Source organism: Xiphophorus hellerii, chromosome 1 (assembly GCF_003331165.1).
Source record: "Xiphophorus hellerii strain 12219 chromosome 1, Xiphophorus_hellerii-4.1, whole genome shotgun sequence".
Lineage (NCBI taxonomy): Eukaryota > Metazoa > Chordata > Actinopteri > Cyprinodontiformes > Poeciliidae > Xiphophorus > Xiphophorus hellerii.
In genome coordinates, this window is record NC_045672.1 from 10,594,126 (window position 1) to 10,615,962 (window position 21,837).

Sequence of the window (21,837 nt, forward strand, 5' to 3'; positions counted from 1 at the left end):
CAATATTCCTGAAGCACCGAATGCGCATGCTCAAAAGAAAACTCCATTATTTTTGCTCGGAATTTGTAAGAAAAAAATATACAGTGGGTAACTGTGAATTGGGGATTACATGGGTCGTTATGTTTTGTCGAAGTAGGTTTGAATGCACCGAGAATTAGCAGAAGGGGAGACCAAAGTAAGGATTTTATAACTGTGGAGCGGGAGCGGGACATCCCTCTGTCTTGCTGGGACACTCCAGAAACAAGTAAATTTCACTCTGTTAGCTCCTACAGCTAGCCTTAGCAGGGAGCGTTAGGCGCAGTAAAATGAACCGTTATTGCCCTTTGTTTTTTTCTTAAGCCGGACTGGCTGACTAAATCCTGAGAGCTGATTCACCGCGCCAATACGTGGTTTGGGTTATGTAATCATCTAAATTTACAATTATTTAATAAAGTATTAATCGTTTTTTTTTGAAACATACTCTCTCCAGTTCTGTGGCTAACTGGCTAAGTCTTAATTTGAGCCCAAAAAGAGGCAAGACTTCAAAACTTGGCCAACACACAGCTTGAAGCAAAGAAATGTTGTTCAGCAAATATTGACGTTAGCGGACAAATGCCTGTAAGTAAGTGTAATATAATGTCCAAATTATTCTTGTTCTTATTGTGAGGCAGTTTTGTAAGCGGGTCAGTTCACTGTATCCGTAGCTAAGACGCAGGAGTTACGCATCGGGAGTGTTTTGTGCTCCTGACAGCTGTCACGACAACAGAAGTGGATTTAGCCTGTTAGCTTAGCCAGTTAGCTTACACGCTAGCTGCTGTGCATTTACTGCAATATTACAAATTTATATATAGTTGTACTGCGAATTTAGGTAAAGTTTAGTCTTCGTGCCAGGTTTTGTCTTATCGTTCAAGTTTGTTGTTGGTAAGGCAAATGTTCACACTGTAGGCAACCATTCAATAAACTAAGGGCCTAGCAAAACACGCCCTCATACTTCAAAATAGCCACAGCTCGCTCTAAACTTGTATAATAAGTTCAGTAAATTAGATTTAATAATTTTTCAGCCATGGCTGAACGAGGAAATATTTACTGCACCATTTACTTTGCCCCCTCCCCCTGCCTGATTACATAATCCACCTCCACCTTTCTTTGCAGGCTCTTCTTCTTCCTCTAAGACCCAAAAACTCTCATGTGAGTTGAACAGATTGATTTGTTGGAAACAACCCAGAAGTTAAGGATCAGCCTCACAGTGGTGGAAATTCCAGTTGTTTTGGACAAGTCAGGTTTTACGGGCAGAGTGAGTGCTTCTCTCCCACCAGCATGTACATTGGACAACGGATACCTTAGCCAAAATAGATCCTGGCTTCCCGAAGATGACAAGGTATTGAGCATCTTATTATTTTGTTCTTTATTTGTCTTGCAGTTTTTAATAGATAGTTTACTGTCATTTGTGTGATATCTATATTTTCTTTGGTGTGGCCACACCCACTAAATAGGGAACACACTGGGTTCTACTCAGTCTAGACTGTTTTTAAGAAAGACTGTACTTCTTGGCAAACAATAAGCAAATAATTAAATGTTGGAAGCTTTTGTTTTGGTGTGTGGAAATGTCTAACTGATAAAAAAAAAAAAAAAACCACAGAATTGCGCATACTTTTGTGCTGTTTGTATTTACAGTCCTCCCGACTGGACATGGTCAGGGACGAGACTCTCGAGATATTTTAGCCTTGTGTAAAAATAGCATGGTTGCACTTAATTAAAATAATGCAGAACATATTCTAACTGCTTTCTTTAAAACTGAAAAGCAACACACTGCTTCTAAAATGTCACTATACATTTTAATATGATTATCTATTGGCATAGGACAGCAGAAGAAACCTGCAATATGTAAAAGTTTTCTTGTAAATGTGCTTATTGGATTGAACATTGCACTTACTTGCTGTTCCGCTCCTTATTTGCTGGTTAATTAGGCCGCTTGGCTAGCCGGTCTGCAGTTGAATGCTTAACAGACTTGCAGCTTGTAGAGTACTAGCTGTAGTTTTAAAAGTGTTATCCTTCTCTTTTCCGCATCCGAAGTCTGCTAGCTGTCTTTCAGCCAGCAGTGCACAGCAACAGCTGGGGAGGGGCATCCCTGGGTTTGAACTATGCTCTTTACAGATGGACAAAATCTGTTCATTTTGACATTTCAGTGGTGTTGAAATCATAACAATTTCTAACCTTAGTTTACCTTTAACCTATGCCTGCTTACAATTCAGTTGATCCAGGGTTTTTGTGTCAAGGAGCTAGTTTAATATTTTCAAGAATAATCACATTGTAACTTCATTGTATGTTCTTGAAACTTTGTATTACAGCCTTTCCATTTAATTTAGTTCTGATTTTCATTTGACTCTTATGAACCATGAAAAATTAGTTCCACAGATGCACCAAGATGGCTCGATGTTACTTCCTGTTTGTAGATATTACTAATTGGAGCCACAAAACAAAATTTCAGAGTTGTAGAAAGCAGAAAATGACTTTGGTTGTTTCAGGAAGCACAACATTTTGAACCGACTGCTATGAATAGACGTTTGGTCGACACAAGAAAGTGCTGCAGTAGACGGCTTGATTTTGTGCTCTTAAAAGTTGTGTATGAAATGAAAATAGTGAAAAGACTTGTACCTTTAGCTTGTACATCCTGTGTTTATTTTGGGAATGTGGCTGAAATGTATTTACCTGTGCGTATGAAATAACGCCATACGAATATAATATTTAACATAGTTCAGCCATGGCGTAATTTTTAATGGCTGTAAAACATCAAAATGAGTTTGAACTGACTCTTTAAGCCGAATTGTTTAATTTAAAACAATTCACTCTTGCTTAACTAGTAGCTGGTTCTGAAGGCCAGTTACTTCAGAACTGGCCTAAAATGTTCTGAAGTAAAAGTGAAATACAAGAATAAGAAAATGAATCTGTCAAAAAAAAAATTAAACTCACGTGACTTTAAATTGACAAATTTCTAGCAATGTTTTTAGTTTGCGGTAATTAGATTTCTAGACATTTAAAATTTCATCCGTTTAAACTGCCATTCGTCTTAACGGCTTGCGGTAACTCTTTGCTGCTTTTACAAGGTGCTGGCAGGACGCAGCTACAAAATGATGGGAGGCAGTGAGATCGTCAGCAGAGACAAGGATGCGGTCCACGTTGCTGCAATACATGTCCCCATTGGCTGGCTTCGGAGAGCGGAGAGAGGGCAGGTGACCTATGTCAGGTGCGTTGGGTCATTTGAAGACATGTAGAACAGAAGAGTATGCTTATTTATTGATGGACTGCAACATTTTTGAGGCGCTGCTAATAGACTCTGGAAATCTGTACTGTATGAACTTTAAGCAGTTAGCTTGCAATGTCATTGATTTGTATGTAATTTATTCTGAAAAATTATCTTTTGTTTCTTATTGTAAGCTGGGGGGAATTTGAATGGTTGAAGTTTTACAAAAGAAACCATGTATCAATGTTTCTGTTACTTTCTCCAGTTTCTTTTAACCCACATTCCTAAATTAACAACGGTTTTCATTGTGTTTCTGAATTCCTTGAACAGGCCTAAATCTGTTTCTGTTTCTCATTCATTAAGTTAATAATCAAACACAATAAATTTTATTGGCATTTTAGGTTCCACATTACCATGACTGTGTCCCATACTGACTCACCGATGACGCTCAGACGTGGCTCAGTCTGTCACTCCTGTGTGTTTTATGACAGTGGTTGGTTTTTCTGCCTGCAGGGTAGTCTGCTCCAGCGTGGCGTTGGCCAGGTTTCACAAAGCTGCTGTAATGCTCTAAAACACTTCAATTAAAAATCTAAGAACTCTTCTGTAAACCTGCATCTTGCCTCTTCTGAGGACATTTTTATAGAAGGAAATTAGCGTAGCAGGCCAATGCTAGCTTGCCTCACTTTTGTAATGACTCTTGTGATTTGACTTGCAAAACGTACTCCTGTGTTTTCAGGTAATTATCGTTAGCTAAACTTACCAAAAGACGTTTCTTTTCCTTCATACATTTTATCACTAAAATAAATATGACCAGAAGGTTTTTTTTGGAAAATGTGGTGGATACTCTGAAGAGTCAACAAATTCCTTGATGTTGCCTGTTTTGAAGCTGATTTCTTCCTTGTTTTCTGCTTTGCAGCTTTTACAAGAAAAAACACGAAAATGGCAAAGTAAACTTAACCTCATTTACATTGATTCTGGAATCGCGTTGAGTCTAAAATTGAAATAGAGCTAAAAGAAAACTCTTCAGCGCAAGTCAGTCTCTTGTTGACTACTAACATTCTTTGCCTTCCTCGCTGTAGTCCCAGTGGCACCACCCTGTCCACACTGGATGAGGTCAAAGCCTACCTGCTGACTGATGGCACCTGCAAATGTGGTCTGGAGTGCCCACTCATCATTCATAAGGTAGAACTATTATTTTAGAGTCAGTTTAATGCATTCAATGCAAGAAAGTTTGGCAATTTTTCTGGTCTTTTGGCCTTTTGAATGATACAAAATGATTTTTGATTCTCTGCGTTCAACTCTGAGGGTGTATTTAAAATACCAAGACATTTAAATCTACATATAAAGCAAAAGAACCACAAAGACCTTTTTAATTTTCTTCCAATTTATCTGACTAGTGCAAAAAAAAAAAAAAAATTTCCTGAGCAGGAATGAAAAATGCCTGCTATACTTCCCTCAGCTGTGATTATATTCCATGCATGATGTTTGTCTTTAACTTATTAATCATTTCATCCTCCTTTTAACTTGTGTCATGCAGGTTTTCAACTTCAGTGTGGGCGTGAAAGTGGAACAGAACAGTCAGCCGTCATGTAAAGCAGAGCAGGACATGACCAAATTGTGCAATCACCGCAGGAAAGTGGTGGCGATGGCTGCTCTGTGTCGGAGTATGCAGGCCTCACAGCTTCCATTCACCAACTTTCATCATCCAGGTAAACTTTAAAGCCCTAGAACGTCACACCTGGGACAAGCTGCTATTTTAAGGAGACAGACAAACCTACTACGTTTTGACTCACAGGGACAGATGTTTTTTTCTGTATTAAAAAAAAAAACAAGCTACAATTGTTTTCCTTCCAATAGAATTCCTTAGAATTAAAAAGCTAACAAAACTTTGAAGGATTGTAGGAAAGTTATAGGAGTACAAATATAAAAACTTCCCCCATGTGTCATTATATCTGAAATGTGAATTCAGGGAATGACTTCCAGTGATGTAGCGCTTTTGATAATGCATACCTCTTATGGACACCAACTAACAGATTCTTGTCTTGGAATTGATCTGTTTAGAAACGAGAGACTCATAGTCCTTCGCTGTCTGAATGATCTTTTCCTTTTAGAAATGAGACCGTATCAAGGGTCAAGCAAGACAGCTTTTCTAGTGATCAGACTCATCACTGAGAATGCTCTTGTTCATGTTTGACTTTAAAATTTAAACTGTGTGTTTTTTGTCAGATGTGACTCGAGGGGACAGCGGGGATCCAAAAAAGGAACATTCAGAGCTCAAAGAGGACGAGCGTGGACTTTTTTATTCAAAACACAATCCAGTACCAACTCGGGGGCACAACAACCTTCACCCAAACCCTTCCCCCAGCCCCAAATCCTCCCATCACTTCATCTACCCTTACAATGGTTCCTCCCCTGTTCCGAATACAGGCACAAACTGTCATCACCCTCTAGATGCTTTTAGAAGACATCATCATCATCCTCCTCTCCCAGCAGCCTCCACTGCTTCCACTAGCTCTTCGTTTCCACCTCACAGCCCTGCCCAGAGGTCACCCCACACACCCACGCCTCAAAACACCAGTCAAGGTCAAATAACACCCAAAACCCCTGACACCCCTAGCTCTCCCTGGTTAGGTCACCTGTCATCGCCTCCTCCCTCTTCCCCTATGACTCTTGGAGGAGTGAGAGGAGGACAGACTCATTACCCTTTAACTCCCCTTTCTCCATCTAACTCCTTCTCTCCCTCGGTGCACCCCATGGGTTTGCCTTCTCAACAGCGATCCCGCCACCCGTCTGCCTCTCCTTCCTCTGCGTCCGAGCATGGAGGAGGTTCCACGCCGGCCGAAGGAGGAGGAGGACTGATGGGAAATAACTTACCCCACAGGAGGAAGTCTGCCTCTTCCTCTCCGCACTCCCCAGTCCCCTGCGGGTCCCCTCTTCCCAGCCCCCACTTCCCCAAGTACAAGCTGGAAGACATCTTGGAGCAGTTTAAGAACTCAGGCAACAGTAGCACTAACAACCACCACATCCTGAACCCCACTAACTCTTCTTTACCCACCAACCAAAGCACCAGTCACCCACATGCCGTTTCCTCAAAGCCCACCAAGGGCACCGTGACTCCGGCCGACAGTGCGAGACCAAAAGGTTTCGGTTTGAGTCAGTCGGCGCCCTCTAACTTGTCTCTGGGGCCGCTGCTGAATCACCACTATAGCCATCAGGGCAAGCTGCCACACCCAGTTTCGTTCCCCGCCAGTACCCTGCTCTCCGCAGCGGCCAAGGCTCAGCTGGCCAACCAGATCACCCAGGGCTCAAACGCGTCCAGCAGCGCAGGGAACTTGCACTCCACTCTGGATGTGTTGAAAGAGGCCCAACAGCAACAAAAGGTAACAAACAGCACTTTACATAACAGCATCGCTTCTTCTTCCATCGCTTCTGCTAGGCTTCCTCATCCCTCCCTCGCAGCGGCTTCTGCTGTTCTCTTTCCCCCGTCCCAAACTCTAGCCCAGTCCCTCGTGTCCTCCTCGCCCCACCCACCCCCGACAGCAGAACGGGGCGCGGCACACAGGAAGAGGCGGCGGCGATCCCCCACAGTCGTCGGCGCGCTGAGAGACATGCTGCCACTCGCCAACGGAGTCCGAAAAGCGGCAGCTGACGAGGCCGCATCTGCTACGGTTATCAACCTTTCCTCTTCTTCCACATCCTTCCCCTCCTCCTTCTCACACTCCTACTCTACCTCAGTTGTGCAAAATCAGAGTACAGTCACATTGGAAAACCATCATCCCAGCCTCCCCAGACTCTCCGCTCCTCCGGGACATCTGTCCACGTCTCCTCTGCCAAACGAGACTCGGAGTTTCACTACAGCCCCCACACCCATGCCTCTTAGCATAGACCCCCCAACCCAACCGCTGTCCGCTTTGTTACACCTGCTCAGCGTTCAGAACGCGCAGGCTACTGCGTCACACTCTGCCTCAGCTCCGTCTAGACCTGCCGAAGGTGGTGGACACACTAATGAACCGAACTTGAGGCAATCCCCACCTTCTACTTCTTCTAATGCCAGAACACAACAGAGTCGACCCGTATGCCAAACAGATGACACTAATCTTTTACCCCTAGTTCAGCTTTCTTCCCCTTCCCCCTCCTCTTCTGTCACATTACAGTCCCACTCTCCTCCACAGTCGACTATATCGACTCCTCTCCAAAGAGGCTCTCCTTGTAAGTCAAATGAAGTTTTTCAGAGCAACTCTGACCCGTCTCAGCGAATGACTTCCTCTCTCGCCGACACGGATCAGCCGTCTGACAACTACATTCACACGTCAGACTCGCTTTCCCAGGCGTCTTCGTACACGGCCTCTCCTCGGAGAGCTGTCGCCGTGGAGACCGGGAGCAGCAGCCCACTAACATCAGTGAACCTGAATCAGGCAGAAGGCAAAGCTTCTGCAGGAGTACCCTCTTCTCCGAAGCCTCTGGATCTCAGTAACCACGTCCTGGCTCTTTTCTCTGCGTCCTCCACTGTGACTCAGGCGGAGGGGGATTCCTCCAACCACGCCGCCGAAGATGATGCAACTTCCACAGAAAACCCTGCAGCAGGTAACGTTATATATTCAATCTGCGTGTTTTTCATATAGTACGCATTGTTAAGTGTTAATGTTCCTTGAAATCTTACATTTTGTGTATTTTGGAGGATTTTATGGGATGGAGCAACAACGTTGCGCATAAGTGTGAAGTGGACACAAAACGATAAATGTTGTAATAGATTGTCTGGACTTTGACTGGGCCACTCTAAAACTTTATTGTGCTTTGATCTAAACCTTTGATTATACCTTTAGTTGTTTGTCTAGGAGTGTCCTGCTGGGAGAAGAGCCTCCTCCCTAATCGCAAATATTTTGCAGCCTCTAACAGGCTTTCTTCCAGTTTTGCGATGTGTCCATCTAGTTCCACATCAACTTAAACCAGTTTAAATGTTTGTGATGAAGAAAAGTCTCCCCTCAGCATTATTCTACCACAGCCATTTTTTACTGTAGAGATGGTGGTGTTTTCCCAACACACGTAGCATTTTACATGTGCAGCAGATCAGAAAGTTTCCGATTGGCCTCATCTGACACTGTCCATTCCTTTTATCCAGAAAGCCAAGATTAAAATGCACAACTAATAGTTATATTGTCAATAAATTTGCTCATCTGAGCCTGAGAGATCATTGCTCTCCAGACCTACACAAAATATTGAACCATTGTCGTAAATATCAGCCAGTTAATATGCTTGATATATTTGACCAGGCTTTTAGATGGTCTTATCACATGAAATCCCAATAAAATACATTGAATATTGTGGCTGCAAAATTTCAGTGTTTGAATACTTTTGCAAGACACTGTAAATAAACTTGCAATGTATAGTGAATAACTATGCTCAGCAGTTTGCAGTAATTATAAAATGTAAATGTTGATGTTGTTTCTCATCCTTATATTATTTAGCAGCGGTATCGGTTCGCTAAAAGTTCCAATACTGTTTTCAGTGGCATTTTTGTCAATGCTGCTGTCTTGACGCTGTTTAAAATGTTTCATTACTCTGTGCACTGCAAAAACACAAAATCTTACCAAGTATATTTGCTCCAGTTTCTAATGCAAATATCTTAGTACACTTGAAATAAGAGAAAACTAACTTACAAGTAACTTCTCAGCAAGATATAGGAGCTTGTTTATAAGCCAATAGTTCCTTAATTTTGATGAAAAAGTTCTAGTTCCATTGGCAAATTATTTCTCTGAAAACATGGGGAAATATCTTGTGATAAGTGAAATAATCTGCCAATGGAACAAGTACTTTTTCATCAAAATTCAGAAAAAACTGATTTAAAACAAGCTCATATTTTTTGCTGAAAAGTTATTTGTAAGTAAAATTTGTCTTACTAAAATATTTGCACTAGAAACTAAACCAAAAACTACTTGGTCTAGTTTCTTGGTAAAAATTTAGTTTTTGCAGTGTAAGATGTCTTTAAAATTCCACTTCTTGTTTTTTAACTCAATCTGAATAAAAGTTAATACTTTTGGGGGGGGGGGGTTCTCCACAGTACAAGTGGAACATGAACATTTAGATCCAAAGACGCCCCCAGCCTCCACCAGCCCCACCTTCAGTGTCTCTGCGCCCCACGAGGGGAGTCACAGTCCCGCTAGCTCGACCGGTGTGGGAGAGACCGCGGCTCCGTTAGCGCTGGCGGAAGCTTTTCCCTTCATGAACCAGGAGCAGCTGCTTCAGCTGCTGTCATCCACAGGAGGTTTACCGTCGCTCTTGGATTCCACAGTCCTGGCATCATTGCCCTTAGGGGGGCTCTGGCTGGGAGGGCAACATGCGCAGTTACCTCCCGCCTCTGTTACGCCACAGCCACCACCGAACCTCGCAGAGCCGCACCAACCAGAGCAGCCGCATTTACTGGTGCAGGAAACGCAGCAACAAAACCAAGAGCAGAAGCAGCAGCAGGTTAACAACAACCCTTTGTTTCCTTTGCTGCCCCTGTTGAGTAGCGGGCACGGGGAGCTGCCGCTGAACCTTCTGGGCCTGCTGAACCCGCTCGCTGCCTCGGCGCCGTCTGCAGGACAGGAACCGGACTTAACAGAGAGATCAAGTCTTCAAGCCCTGCTCATGGCCTCTGTTCTGGTCGGGCAGCAGCCCACCTCCTTGTTGCCTCTGTCAGTGCTGGGTCACCTGAACCAGATCAGCTTGGAGGTTCCGATTCACCACTCCCAACAGATCCCCGGCACTCTGGAGGGGCTCAGCCTCGATAAGACCTCTGGCCTCCTCGATCCGACCTCAGGCCTCTTAGACATAACCCACGGCCTTCTTCCTCTTACCACCGGAGCGGAGAATCCTATCCAAGCTCTGCAGTCTCTGCTCCTTCCTGCCGCTCTTCCTCCACCCCCTGCAGCCTTCCTGCCCCTCAGCCCCGCTCTGCTCACAGCTGCCCTGAGCTCTGCTGAGCTCCACTCTCCTCCCAACACTCAGTTAGCTCCTGCACAGCAAACCCAACATGCCCAGCCTCAGGTAGGCTCCGACCTCCTGCTACCTCTTTCTACTCGGCTCATTCTCAATTAGGGCTGCAACTAACCTTTATTTTAGAATTTGAATTTATTGTTTGACAACGTACACATACAATGAGATTAAAGTCCGCTCCAACAGTACAAACAATGTAGGAAATGTATACAATATAAACATAAATATGGTGATATTTACAATATTAAATCAGGTAAATGTATATATATACATTCACATATACATTTAGTTACTGATTAATCTAGTGATTATTCTGATTCATCGGATCAAAAAATGGCACATTCTGAAGATCTCTCATTTAACCACTTGAGCCTTTTTTTAATATTAGAAAACCTTTTTAAATACAAAAACAAATATTGTCTAAAATGCAATAACTGAATCTGAACCGGGTGAAACTAATAGTAGTGCCTAACTATATACATATTAAGGTTTTGGCTTAATCACTGCTCTGATTATGTTGTTTTTTTAGCATATGGCCTGTTTTAGAGTCCGTATACTCCAGCTAGAAACTAATTGATTACTAAATTTGTTGATCATTATTTCAATAATCGAATCATCATGATTAATCTGACTAATTGTTTCAGCCCTATTCTCATTAACCTTCAAAATCCTGGGATTTTATTTACTTAACTGCTCTGTTGTCCCTGTTTGTTCAAAATTGTAAATCTTAGTATCTGTTTTTTTTTTCCTTAAGATTTTAGTTTAAAAAAAAAAAAGATAAGTTTTGTTATGATTTCTTGATTCCAAGAGATGTAAATGAAAACATTTTAGATTAATTTTCAGCGTTAAAGCGTTTGTGGGATGTTTATACAAACAATGCTGGTGAATCAAAGTAAAACAGAAATCAAGTATCGTATGAAATATAGTAACTTCGGGCACCACCTTTTTGTCTGAATAAAAAAAGTATTTAATTAAATATTGCATTTTCAGATCTGGTTTAACTCCTGGGACTGTTTTATAATTACCACAGTCTGTTCCAAAATGTTAGTCATCAGTGATCAAAAACAGAAATTATATGTTTTTGCCTAATCAATTAGGATGGAAGTTGTTGGAATTTATTATAGAATCGTCTTAATAAAAATCTAACTTTATGGATTTTCAATCTTTTGACAGTTGTCTTTTTTCCTAAAGATGTTGAAAGTGTACCTTGTTCTGTACGATGCTCTGCTATGCAGGTACCCACTGATACAGCTGTTGACACCCTCATCCCAGTCTCTCTCCAAGGCAAAGATAATTCTCTCCTCCAACAATTACTTCCCACTTTGCTTAACCCGTCTATGTTGGGTGAGTTGGTGTCTAACCTCCGAAATGCTCTTTTTTATTTTATTTGATGTTTAAGTTTAGAACATTAAGCAATTAGCTAGTTTTTTCAGCAACATGTGAGCAACCCAGTGTCTTTGTGTCTCTTTAGGAGACGTTCCCGGCATCACCGGGCTCCAGAACATGGTCGGCCTCGGAGCGGGTTCCATTCTTCTGTCCCCAGTTCAAGCTTCTGCTTTGGGTTTGCTGCAGAGCCCTGATGGAGGAATCAACTTACTCAATAACATCCAGGTAGGTTATTGCTGTTATTTAGACTTCTGACATTGGGTGTTTTTGTTTTGTCAGCGTATCGCTGCTTGTGTTGCAGCATTGCTCTTGTTTATGACACTGAAACCAGACAGTTTTGCTACACATGCATAAAAATATAAACACATGACTGTGAACCGACAGACTTTAGAGCAAGTCATGATTTCTTAACTTAGAAAATGCAGAAGGATAAATTGCATAGAATTGGTAAATTAGACTTGTATTTAATTATGATTTAGTGGCAGCTAAACATTGCACTTGTAGTTGAGGTAAAGTTTTAATAAATCTGGCAAAGTGATGACTTATACCTGGTATCACTGCTGACTGAATATATCGAAAACAGATGTAGCCTCTAAGATTGAGAAGGAAAGTTTTTCCTAGGTTTGGTTGAATCTTCAGTCCCGCAGCCAAACTTTGTTAGCATTATGCAAACAGCAGTCTATGTATGCATGCCCTCGAGAATGCGGATCCTCTTCTTAATTGTGAGATTATTCAACGGAGAAATCATTCTCTGTAATGGTTGGCAACCTATCTACCTCTACTGCTTCTCTTACCTCTGGAGTCCCACAAGGAACCATCCTTGGTCTCTTAGTTTTTTTTCTCTCTACTTGCTGCTACTTGGATCAAACGCAACCTGTCCTTTCACTGTTATACAGAGAACATGCAAATATATTTGCTAGTAAATAGCAACAGCAATTAAACTCTTACTACTTTGCTTGCCTGTATTTCAGATACTAAGCAGTAGTTGGCTCACATTTTTCTATATTTAAACAAGGACAAAATTTAATGTATACTGTTTGAGAAGAGTGAAGTAGCAGGCCTGCAGGCTGACATCAGTGCCAAAACTCAGCTTGAAAGTCCAAAGATCAAACCAGGCAATCTTGCAGTACTTTGTTCTGCCTTCCTGTTACCTACTGAAAGTCTCGCTCTTTCTCACAGCCTAAACTAACGCCAGACATGTCTCAGTATGTCATAGAAAATCTTTTATATATATATATATATATATATATATGTATATCTTTGTCTCTATATTGTCTAGTGTTTTGAAAACCTTATTAATACTGAATAACACAAAAATTAACTAACAGCATCCACACTGAAGAGTATTGTTCTCCGCAAGGCTTGGTAGCCTTTAGTATGTTGCCTTTACTGACTAAAAAAGAAAAAAAGATTTTTGAGTTCCCGAGTGGACACTCTTTAGCGCCTCTCAAGCTACATATCGACTTTCTCTCTTCTTCTTCTTTGGCTGTTAACCATGTCGTTTGTTTCCTGTCCAGCTGAACCTTGCGCCTCCCTCAGATGGGGAGAAACCCGGCTCTTTGCAGGAAACCCAAAGACCAGCCTCACACGAAGGTTTACCGGCCAGCGAAATTGCTCCTGAAGTATCTCCATGTGCTGTTTCGGCTCTGGGTCCTCCTCCTGCTCAAGAATCCCCTCCGCCCGCTCAGAGGGGGTCGGAGGGCAGGTCCGTCATTGACCCTTACACCTCTTTCATGGACACCATTTATACCTCTTTTCTTCAAGTGAGTGCTAAAGAGCAGGAAGACGGGGCTCAACTGGGGCCGTCAGACCCTACTTCACCCTTCTGTGCCTTACCGCCGGTTTCTTTCCCCCTGGAGCACCAGAGCTCATCCACTAATGCCCCCACTCTGCCCCAGGCGAGCGCCCCCTGTCTCCCTGAGCCCACGGCGAGCTTGCTCGCTCCGCAACCCGGACTTATCACGACTCAGCCTGGAAGCTGCCGCTCATTCTCCGGCCCAGGGGACGCCCAAGCCAACAGAGGACGGGCCTACGTCCCCGCTACAGAGGAAGCCAGTCATAGAGGGACACACCCACCTGGAGCCACCTTTGCACCCCATATACTTGGAGGAGGCTAAGACGGACTGTACTGGTCCGGCAGCAGCAGTTTGTCCATTCGTGGAAATGGGCGTGGACAGGCAGGGACAACGTCCCCACGCGGGATACCTCAGTCCCAGAGACGGACGCAGTGAGAGGACCAGCAAAGAGACAACGGAGACATTGCTGCTCACTGGACAGGGAATGGTAAGCGGTCATGTCTTCTGCCTTAAGACAGAATTTATGTTCTGGTTCTGAGCCTCTAAAAATATTTTTTATATGGACTTTAAAAAAGGTGTTAGAGATATCGTGATTAAGTAGAATTGCCACCAAGATATAAATTCATGATAATGTTGTAATCTTAATCCGCGGTTCTGCTCCAAGGATCAAGCAGGGGCTGCAGGTGGAGCCAGACGAGGAAGGAAAAGAAAACAAACGTAAGTTCATCTTGGACATTCTCTGGACACTTTGCTGCTTTAATTTAAATATTTGGAGTAAGTCTTGCTCTCAGTAAGCTTTAACTGTTGCGTTTCTTACTTTGATAGGCTTCAGAACGTGTTAGAAGATTTCAGAGACATGGATGCTACAGCACTAGAGGAAACCAAGGCTACAGTAAGACACACCTGCCCCTCTAAGACTGTTTATCAGAACAACCATGTTTTTTAGAAGTTGTATGTCATTGTTAAGTAAGACTCTTTCCAGCATGTCTTATTTATCCATCCATCCATCTTCTTCCGCTTATCCGAGGTCGGGTCGCGGGGGTAGCAGCTTCAGAAGGGAGACCCAGACTTCCCTCTCCCCGGCCACTTCTTCTAGCTCTTCCGGGGAATCCCGAGGCATTCCCAGGCCAGCCGAGAGACATAGTCCCTCCAGCGTGTCCTGGGTCTTCCCCGGGGCCTCCTCCCGGTGGGACGTGCCCGGAACACCTCACCAGGGAGGCGTCCAGGAGGCATCCTGACCAGATGCCCGAGCCACCTCAACTGGCTCCTCTCGATGTGAAGGAGCAGCGGCTCTACTCTGAGTCCCTCCCGGATGACTGAGCTTCTCACCCTATCTCTAAGGGAGAGCCCAGCCACCCTACGGAGAAAACCCATTTCGGCCGCTTGTATCCGCGATCTCGTTCTTTCGGTCATGACCCAAAGCTCATGACCATAGATGAGGGTGGGAACGTAGATCGACCGGTAAATCGAGAGCTTCGCTTTTTGACTCAGCTCTCTCTTCACCACGACGGACCGTTACAGCGCCTGCTTGACGGCAGACGCTGCGCCAATCCGCTTGTCGATCTCCCGCTCCCTTCTTCCCCCATTCGTGAACAAGATCCCGAGATACTTGAACTCCTCCACTTGGGGCAGGACACCCCCCCTGACCCGGAGAAGGCACTCTACCCTTTTCCGGCTCAAGACCATGGCCTCGGATTTGGAGGCACTGATCCCCATCCCGGCCGCTTCACACTCGGCTGCGAACCGCTCCAGCGAGAGCTGCAGATCACGACCCGATGAAGCCAAAAGGACCACATCGTCTGCAAAAATCAGAGATGAGATCCTAAGGCCATCAAATCGGATCCCCTCAACACCTCGGCTGCGCCTAGAAATTCTGTCCATGAAAGTGATGAACAGAATCGGTGACAAAGGGCAGCCCTGGCGGAGTCCAACTCTCACCGGAAACGAGCCCGACTTACTGCCGGCAATGCGGACCAGACTCTGACACTGGTCATACAGGGATCTGACAGCCCGTATGAAATGACCTGGTACCCCATACTCCCGGAGAACCCCCCACAGGGCTCCCCGAGGGACACGGTCGAACGCCTTCTCCAAGTCCACAAAACACATGTAGACTGGTTGGGCGAACTCCCATGCACCCTCCAGGACCCTGCCGAGGGTGTAGAGCTGGTCCAGTGTTCCACGACCAGGATGAAAACCACACTGCTCTTCCTGAATCCGAGGTTCGACTATCCGACAGACCCTCCTCTCCAGGACCCCTGAATAGACCTTGCCAGGGAGGTTTAAGAGTGTGACCCCTCTATAATTAGAGCACACCCTCCGGTCCCCCTTTTTGAACAGGGGGACCACCACCCCAGTCTGCCAATCCAGGGGAACTGCCCCCGATGTCCATGCAATATTGCAGAGTCGCGTCAGCCAACACAACCCTACAACATCCAGAGCCTTAAGGAACTCCGGGCGGATCTCATCCACCCCCGGAGCCTTGCCACCGAGGAGCTTTTTAACCACCTCGGCGACCTCGTCCCCAGAGATTGGAGAACCCAACCCAGAGTCCCCAGGCTCAGCTTCATCAATGGAAGGCATGTTGGTGGGATTGAGGAGGTCTTCGAAGTACTCTGCCCACCGGCCCACAACGTCCCGAGTAGAGGTCAGCAGCACACCATCCCACTATAAACAGTGTTGGTGCCGTACTGCTTCCCCCCCCTGAGACGCCGGATGGTGGACCAGAATCGCCTCGAAGCCGTACGGAAGTCTTTCTCCATGGCCTCTCCAAACTCCTCCCACGCCCGAGTTTTTGCCTCAGCAACCACCCGAGCCGCATGCCGCTTCGCCTGCCGGTACCCATTAGCTGCTTCCGGAGTCCCACAGGCCAAAAAGGCCCGGTTGGACTCCTGCTGCAGCCTGACGGCATCCCTCACCGAAGGTGTCCACCAACGGGTTCGAGGGTTGCCGCCGCGACAGGCACCGACAACCTTGCGGCCACAGCTCCGATCGGCCGCCTCGACAACGGAGGCACGGAACACGGTCCACTCAGACTCCATGTCCCCCACCTTCCCCGGGACGTGTTCGAAGTTTTGCCGGAGATGGGAGTTAAAGCTCCGCCTCACAGGGGATTCTGCCAGACGTTCCCAGCAGACCCTCACAACACGTTTGGACCTGCCAGGCCTGACCGGCTTCCTCCCCCACCACCGGAGCCAACTCACCACCAGGTAGTGGTCAGTGGACAGCTCTGCACCTCTCTTCACCCGAGTGTCCAAGACATACGGCCGCAGATCCAATGAAACAATGACAAAGTCGATCATCGAACTGCGGCCTAGGGTGTCCTGGTGCCAAGTGCACATATGGACACCCTTATGCTTGAACATGGTGTTCGTTATGGACAATCCATGACGAGCACAGAAGTCCAACAACAGAACAGGATCTGAACTCGAGCGGTTCAGGACCAACCATGCCCCTCCAGGTCTCACTGTCATTGCCCACGTGAGCGTTGAAGTCCCCCAGCAGAACAAGGGAGTCCCCAGGAGGAGCACTCTCCAGTACCCCCTCTAAGGACTCCAAAAAGGGTGGGTAATCTGAACTGTCGTTCGGCCCGTAAGCACAAACTACAGTCAGGACCCGTCCCCCCACCCGTAGGCGGAGGGAGGCTACCCTCTCGTTCACCGGAGTAAACCCCAACGTACAGGCGCCGAGATGGGGAGCAACAAGTATGCCCACTCCTGCCCGACGCCTCTCACCTTGGGCAACTCCAGAGTGGAAGTATGTCCAGCCCCTCTCAAGGAGGCTGGTTCCAGAACCAGAGCCATGCGTCGAGGTGAGACCGACTATTTCTAGCCGGAACCTCTCGACCTCACACACTAGCTCCGGCTCCTTCCCCACCAGAGAGGTGACATTCCACGTCCCAAGAGCCAGCTTCTGCAACCGAGGATCGGACCGCCAGGGTCCCCTCCCTCTGCCGCCACCCATCACACAATGCACCCGACCCCTTTGGCCCCTCTCACGGGTGGTGGGCCCATGGGAGGGGGGACCCATGTTTCCTCTTCGGGCTGAGCCCGGCCGGGCTCCATGGGTAAAAGCCCGGCCACCAGATGGCGCTCGCCATCGTGCCCCCCCTCCAGGCCTGGCACCAGAGTGGGGCCCCGGTGACCCGCGTCCGGATGAGGGAACACAAAGTCCAATGTTTTTTCTCGTCATTGGGGTCTTCGGGCTGCGCTTTGTCTGGTCCCTCACCTAGGACCTGTCTGCCTTGGGTGACCCTACCAGGGGCATGAAGCCCCAGACAGCATAGCTCCTAGGATCATTGGAGCACTCAAACCCCTCCACCACGATAAGGTGGCAGCCCAAGGAGAGGATGTCTTATTTATGTCTTATTTAAATGTCTTTTATTCCTATAGAAAGCAGAATTAACCAATTAGGTGTTTATATAATTTAGTATCTTCCACATGTTGCTTTTCCACCCTTCCCCTCATTGAAATGTCAATTGATCCCACTAAAGTTCGCATAATAATATAAAGTTTACGATTTTATTGAGTCCCTTGACTTTGCAGCAACTTCGAGGAAATCTACAGTAAATAGAAATTCTTCTTTTTAAATATCCTTCATGCTGTTTGAGCTGTTCAATGCATCCTAAAAACCTTAAAGGAAATGACATTCCTTTCCACGAGGAGCTGCATTTAAATTTCTGTAAACACTCCTGTAAATAATTTAAAAGTCCCCACAGTTCGAGTCCAGAAATCATATTTTATGTACACAGCAATTAGGTTGAGTTTTGATTTAAAAAGTGTAAATACTATTGGAAAAAAAAGACTTGTTGACTTTGATTGTTGAGAAAATGTTTGCTGTTTAGATGAATGCGGGTCCAGTCTGGCTAAGTAGATTGGACTTAGCCAGACTAAGTCCAATCTACTTAGCCAAAATAATCTGAAAATAATCCAGACCTGGAGCACGAACATCAGAGTTCCCTGAAATATTTGTCCTTTTTTAACCCATTGTTAAATGACATCCTTCCTCCTTTGAGTTCTTCTTCTCCTGTCCTTCCTTGTGTCCTTTCTTTGTGGTTTTTTTTTTTTTTAACATGTGAAGGACTGAGAACTTTGGATAACTGAGTTTGGGAAAACTGCATTTTCATTTATTTATTTTTTAAAAGAAAGATGTGTCGTCACTCGGGAATAATTTGTTACAGTGAAGAGTTGAACGTTGCTCTTACATGAGGCTTTCTCCCGTTCCAGGCGGCGCTCCTGAAACCCGACAGGTCTGTGCGTGGCAGGCGGAGACGAGGTACCAGATCTCAGAGGCAGTGACTAGTGGAAGAAGACATTCAGCAGTAAAACGGTGTCCAGGCGCCTCCCGACACACCCCATCCATCTCTCTGCTGTCGTCTCTACTGCTTCGAGCATTTTAGTGGGAGGGGAGACAAAACAAAACAAAAAAGAAAAAACAACTGCACTAATGCGATGCTGTCGTCGGGTCAACTTGAGTGTGGAAACCACTATTTAAAATAACACATAGGAGAAAGATATAGTCAGATGAATTTATTTTTTAAAACTGTGTGGGAGGGAGGGGGAGATTTTTGTGGATAGTTTTTTCACTAGATTTTCTCTTAAGTCATAAAACAACGTCTGGACTTGGTGATCAGAGACCTTTCAACTAGGTTGGCGTTATATCAATGAAAAACAAACGAGTACTGTTTTCTTCTCATCAGTGTGTTACTATGAGTCAGGATAAAGCCCGTCTACTTGAATGATGTTCTGTGTTGAAAGTGTGTCTCCACGTGGGTGTGTATGCGTGGATTTTTGTCTTTTTGTGTGCTTGAGCGCGTGCTGTTGCTGAGCCCCAATTGTGTTTGTCAAAAATTTGTTTTGGTATCAGTATAGAAGAACCAGTCTCTCATAGCTGTTGTGTTTTTAAAGCCGGTAGTTGTATTTGAGAGAACATCTTTTTAAAGGTTTGAAGGAAGTGCTGAGAAGCAGTGAGAATGAAATGAATCTCTTTCCTCTTGAACTCAGATTTGACGTTGCTAAGGAAATGGTTTGGTTTGGGTTTCTTTGGCTGTTTACATCAACCACAAAAAAAAAAAAAAAACATAACCGTTCATTAGCTAGAACTGTTTATTACTTGTAAGAATTGCTCATAATTAATTGAGACACAATTTAGCATTTTTTTTGTACACTATTCTAAATCTTTGTTTTTAGTTACTAAGCCTGGGTCTCTGCAACTTCCTTCTGAAATGACTGAATTTGTGAGGTTTTTGTAGATCCACAACAAATCTTGAACAGTTCATGATACTTGAGGTGCATTATGTGACTTCTTGGCGACTCTAGTTACATTTCACGTATTATTAAAATGACATGTAGCTACGGTGCGATGGAGAGTATTTCAAAGGCCAGCTCTCATCCACGCATTACAGATCTAAACATTTGCACAAACTTTGAGGTTGTGGAAAGTACTGTATGTCTTTTTAAAATTGGAGAAGTGGCTTGCAAGGATAACGAGACGGAGCGTGATGGTGTCCGTGAGTGTGTGTAACTGTTGAGTCTGTGTGTGTTACTGTGGACTTGGAGTGATGCGTTTATCCTCGCTGTGTTTCCTCATATCACTCTCTGAGCTCTCCTCCACTCACTGCCCTGCCCCAGGAGTTTTGGCATCTCTGTCTGTATTTAAAAAAATATATATATATAAAAAGAAAAGTGAAAAGAAAAGCAGATTATGCAATTTCTATACTTGGACATTTTGTACATATGTACAGTTAATGTGTTTGATTTTATATTGTCAGAGAAACACCAGAGAAAACAATTGTGAATTTTCTTGGAATTGTAATTATTTTTCTCATTCTACCCCTTTTGCTTTCAATACCTATGTTTAAAAAAAAAAAGAAAAAGGAAAAAAAAGACGATTAAATTGTGGACTGTAGCGTTCTTTTTTTATATGGGAGTCATTTTTTATTTAATATTAAACTATTTACACAAAAAATGTTTTGCTTTTGTTTATTTCTGTTACTGAGGAGTGCCATAAATTCGAGAGCCGTTTTCCTTTTGAGTCAGATTATGGAAGTTATGATTGGAACAAATGTCTTAATGTAGATTGATAAATATTAACTTTAGACGATTTCAATATCGGTTGTATTATCGGTGTTAACTGTAGGTAAATAATGCATTTATAAATCAGAATTCTTCTTACAGTACATTGGTGTGTTATCTACAATATATCTCCTTCATTTTTGCATTTGTCATGCTTCTCCAAAAACCTTAAGAAATTCTTGAGTCTTTTATTTAGTAGACCAGACCAATCATGAAATTGAGGAATACATGCTTTCTCCTTCAGATTTTTATTACTTTTTTTTTTTTTTCAAACAAAAATTTTAAATTTGAGTAAAATTTTGGGGGGCTTATAAGACTTTGGAGTTTGCACTACATTTCGCTCAATTTTTTCCTCATTGCTTGCTTTTGCTTTTATATGACTTGTGGCGAGTTTTTGTTTTGTTTTTTTGTTCCACAAACGACAAATTTATGGAGTACATTACTAGGATATTTTGCTTACATGAGCTGTGACTCTCTGCAGCTCCTCCAGAGTTACCATGTGCCTCTTTTAGCTTCCCTGCTTCAGATCCTCTCTGCCTGGGATGACTTTCTTTGTAATTGTTTCATACTCTTTCTACTTTCAGATGATGGACTACAGCAAACGGTGCAAAAGGAAAAGTTTGGAATATTGTTGGTTGCAAAACTGCCTGACTACAATGCACACCACACTTTCCAGATTTTTTAATTTTTTTTTTCCCAGTTCACAATGTGGAATAATTTTGTGTTGTTTGTCACATGAAACCCCCAAATCTCAAATTATATCAATACTTTTCTGAGGAAGTGCAAGTCCTACATAAGTCAGATGAACCTGAGCCACCACTGGCTCAAAGATTTTTCCAATAATTAATAACCAGGTGTTATTTATTATTTATTACCATTATTCTGCTTCAAAATAAAGTCATGTACAATGTACCTTTACCATGACCACGTCCCAAATAAACAATAAACTAACCAGAAATAAACATTTCTGGTTTCAAAATGACAGAATTTGGAAATGTTCCAGATGTGTGAATACCTTTTCAAGGCACAGCATATCAGAAAGTCAGTTTATTTTTCTGCCGTATTCACCTGGAGCATTTACGCTTACATACAGGATATACTTTAGCAAAGAAATCCTTCGTGAAGCAAATCACAACTTGAGAGAAACAGGCTAAGATCTGAATCAAAGTACATTGTAACACTGTCAAAATGATTGAAGTTTGCTATAATATGCCAAAATGTAAAAAAAAAAATAAAAACAATTACAATTGCTACAAATAGTTTTGGAAAGCATTTCTCCTATTTGAAATCATGGCTGTCTTCCACAACGCTCCAAGTTGTGATGTAGCCTGAGCATTAAATAAACCCTGCAAGCAACTGATCCAGTCTGCTAACCTAAACCCGTCTT

At 44.0% G+C, this 21,837-nt stretch overlaps 1 protein-coding gene across 3 annotated transcripts; it reads left to right on the forward strand.

Moving 5' to 3' along the window:
* Positions 1–4: 4 nt before the first annotated feature.
* Positions 5–20,243, forward strand: mbd6 (methyl-CpG binding domain protein 6). 3 transcript variants are annotated; one of them, XM_032571180.1, is made up of 13 exons: positions 5–244; positions 1,132–1,357; positions 3,084–3,223; positions 4,300–4,402; positions 4,758–4,929; positions 5,447–7,804; positions 9,279–10,246; positions 11,431–11,539; positions 11,667–11,806; positions 13,099–13,864; positions 14,042–14,094; positions 14,203–14,269; positions 18,603–20,243. In XM_032571180.1, exons 3-10 carry the CDS (start codon positions 3,108–3,110, stop codon positions 13,696–13,698), a joined length of 4,566 nt encoding a protein of 1,521 aa, XP_032427071.1. In that variant the 5' UTR covers positions 5–244; positions 1,132–1,357; positions 3,084–3,107; the 3' UTR covers positions 13,699–13,864; positions 14,042–14,094; positions 14,203–14,269; positions 18,603–20,243. The 3 variants fall into 3 exon arrangements, with proteins under 3 accessions (XP_032427071.1, XP_032427085.1, XP_032427077.1); XM_032571194.1 differs by lacking the exon at positions 5–244 and adding an exon at positions 251–601; XM_032571186.1 differs by lacking the exon at positions 5–244 and adding an exon at positions 251–597.
* The last annotated feature ends 1,594 nt before the right edge of the window (positions 20,244–21,837 follow it).

Bases quoted from the DNA above. Each gene is read 5' to 3' on its own strand.
- mbd6 (XM_032571180.1), top strand. From the start codon at position 3,108: ATGATGGGAGGCAGTGAGATCGTCAGCAGAGACAAGGATGCGGTCCAC. The intron at 3,224-4,299 runs GTGCGTTGGGTC...TCCTCGCTGTAG, and splicing joins GGGCAGGTGACCTATGTCAG to TCCCAGTGGCACCACCCTGT. The intron at 4,930-5,446 runs GTAAACTTTAAA...GTTTTTTGTCAG, and splicing joins CACCAACTTTCATCATCCAG to ATGTGACTCGAGGGGACAGC.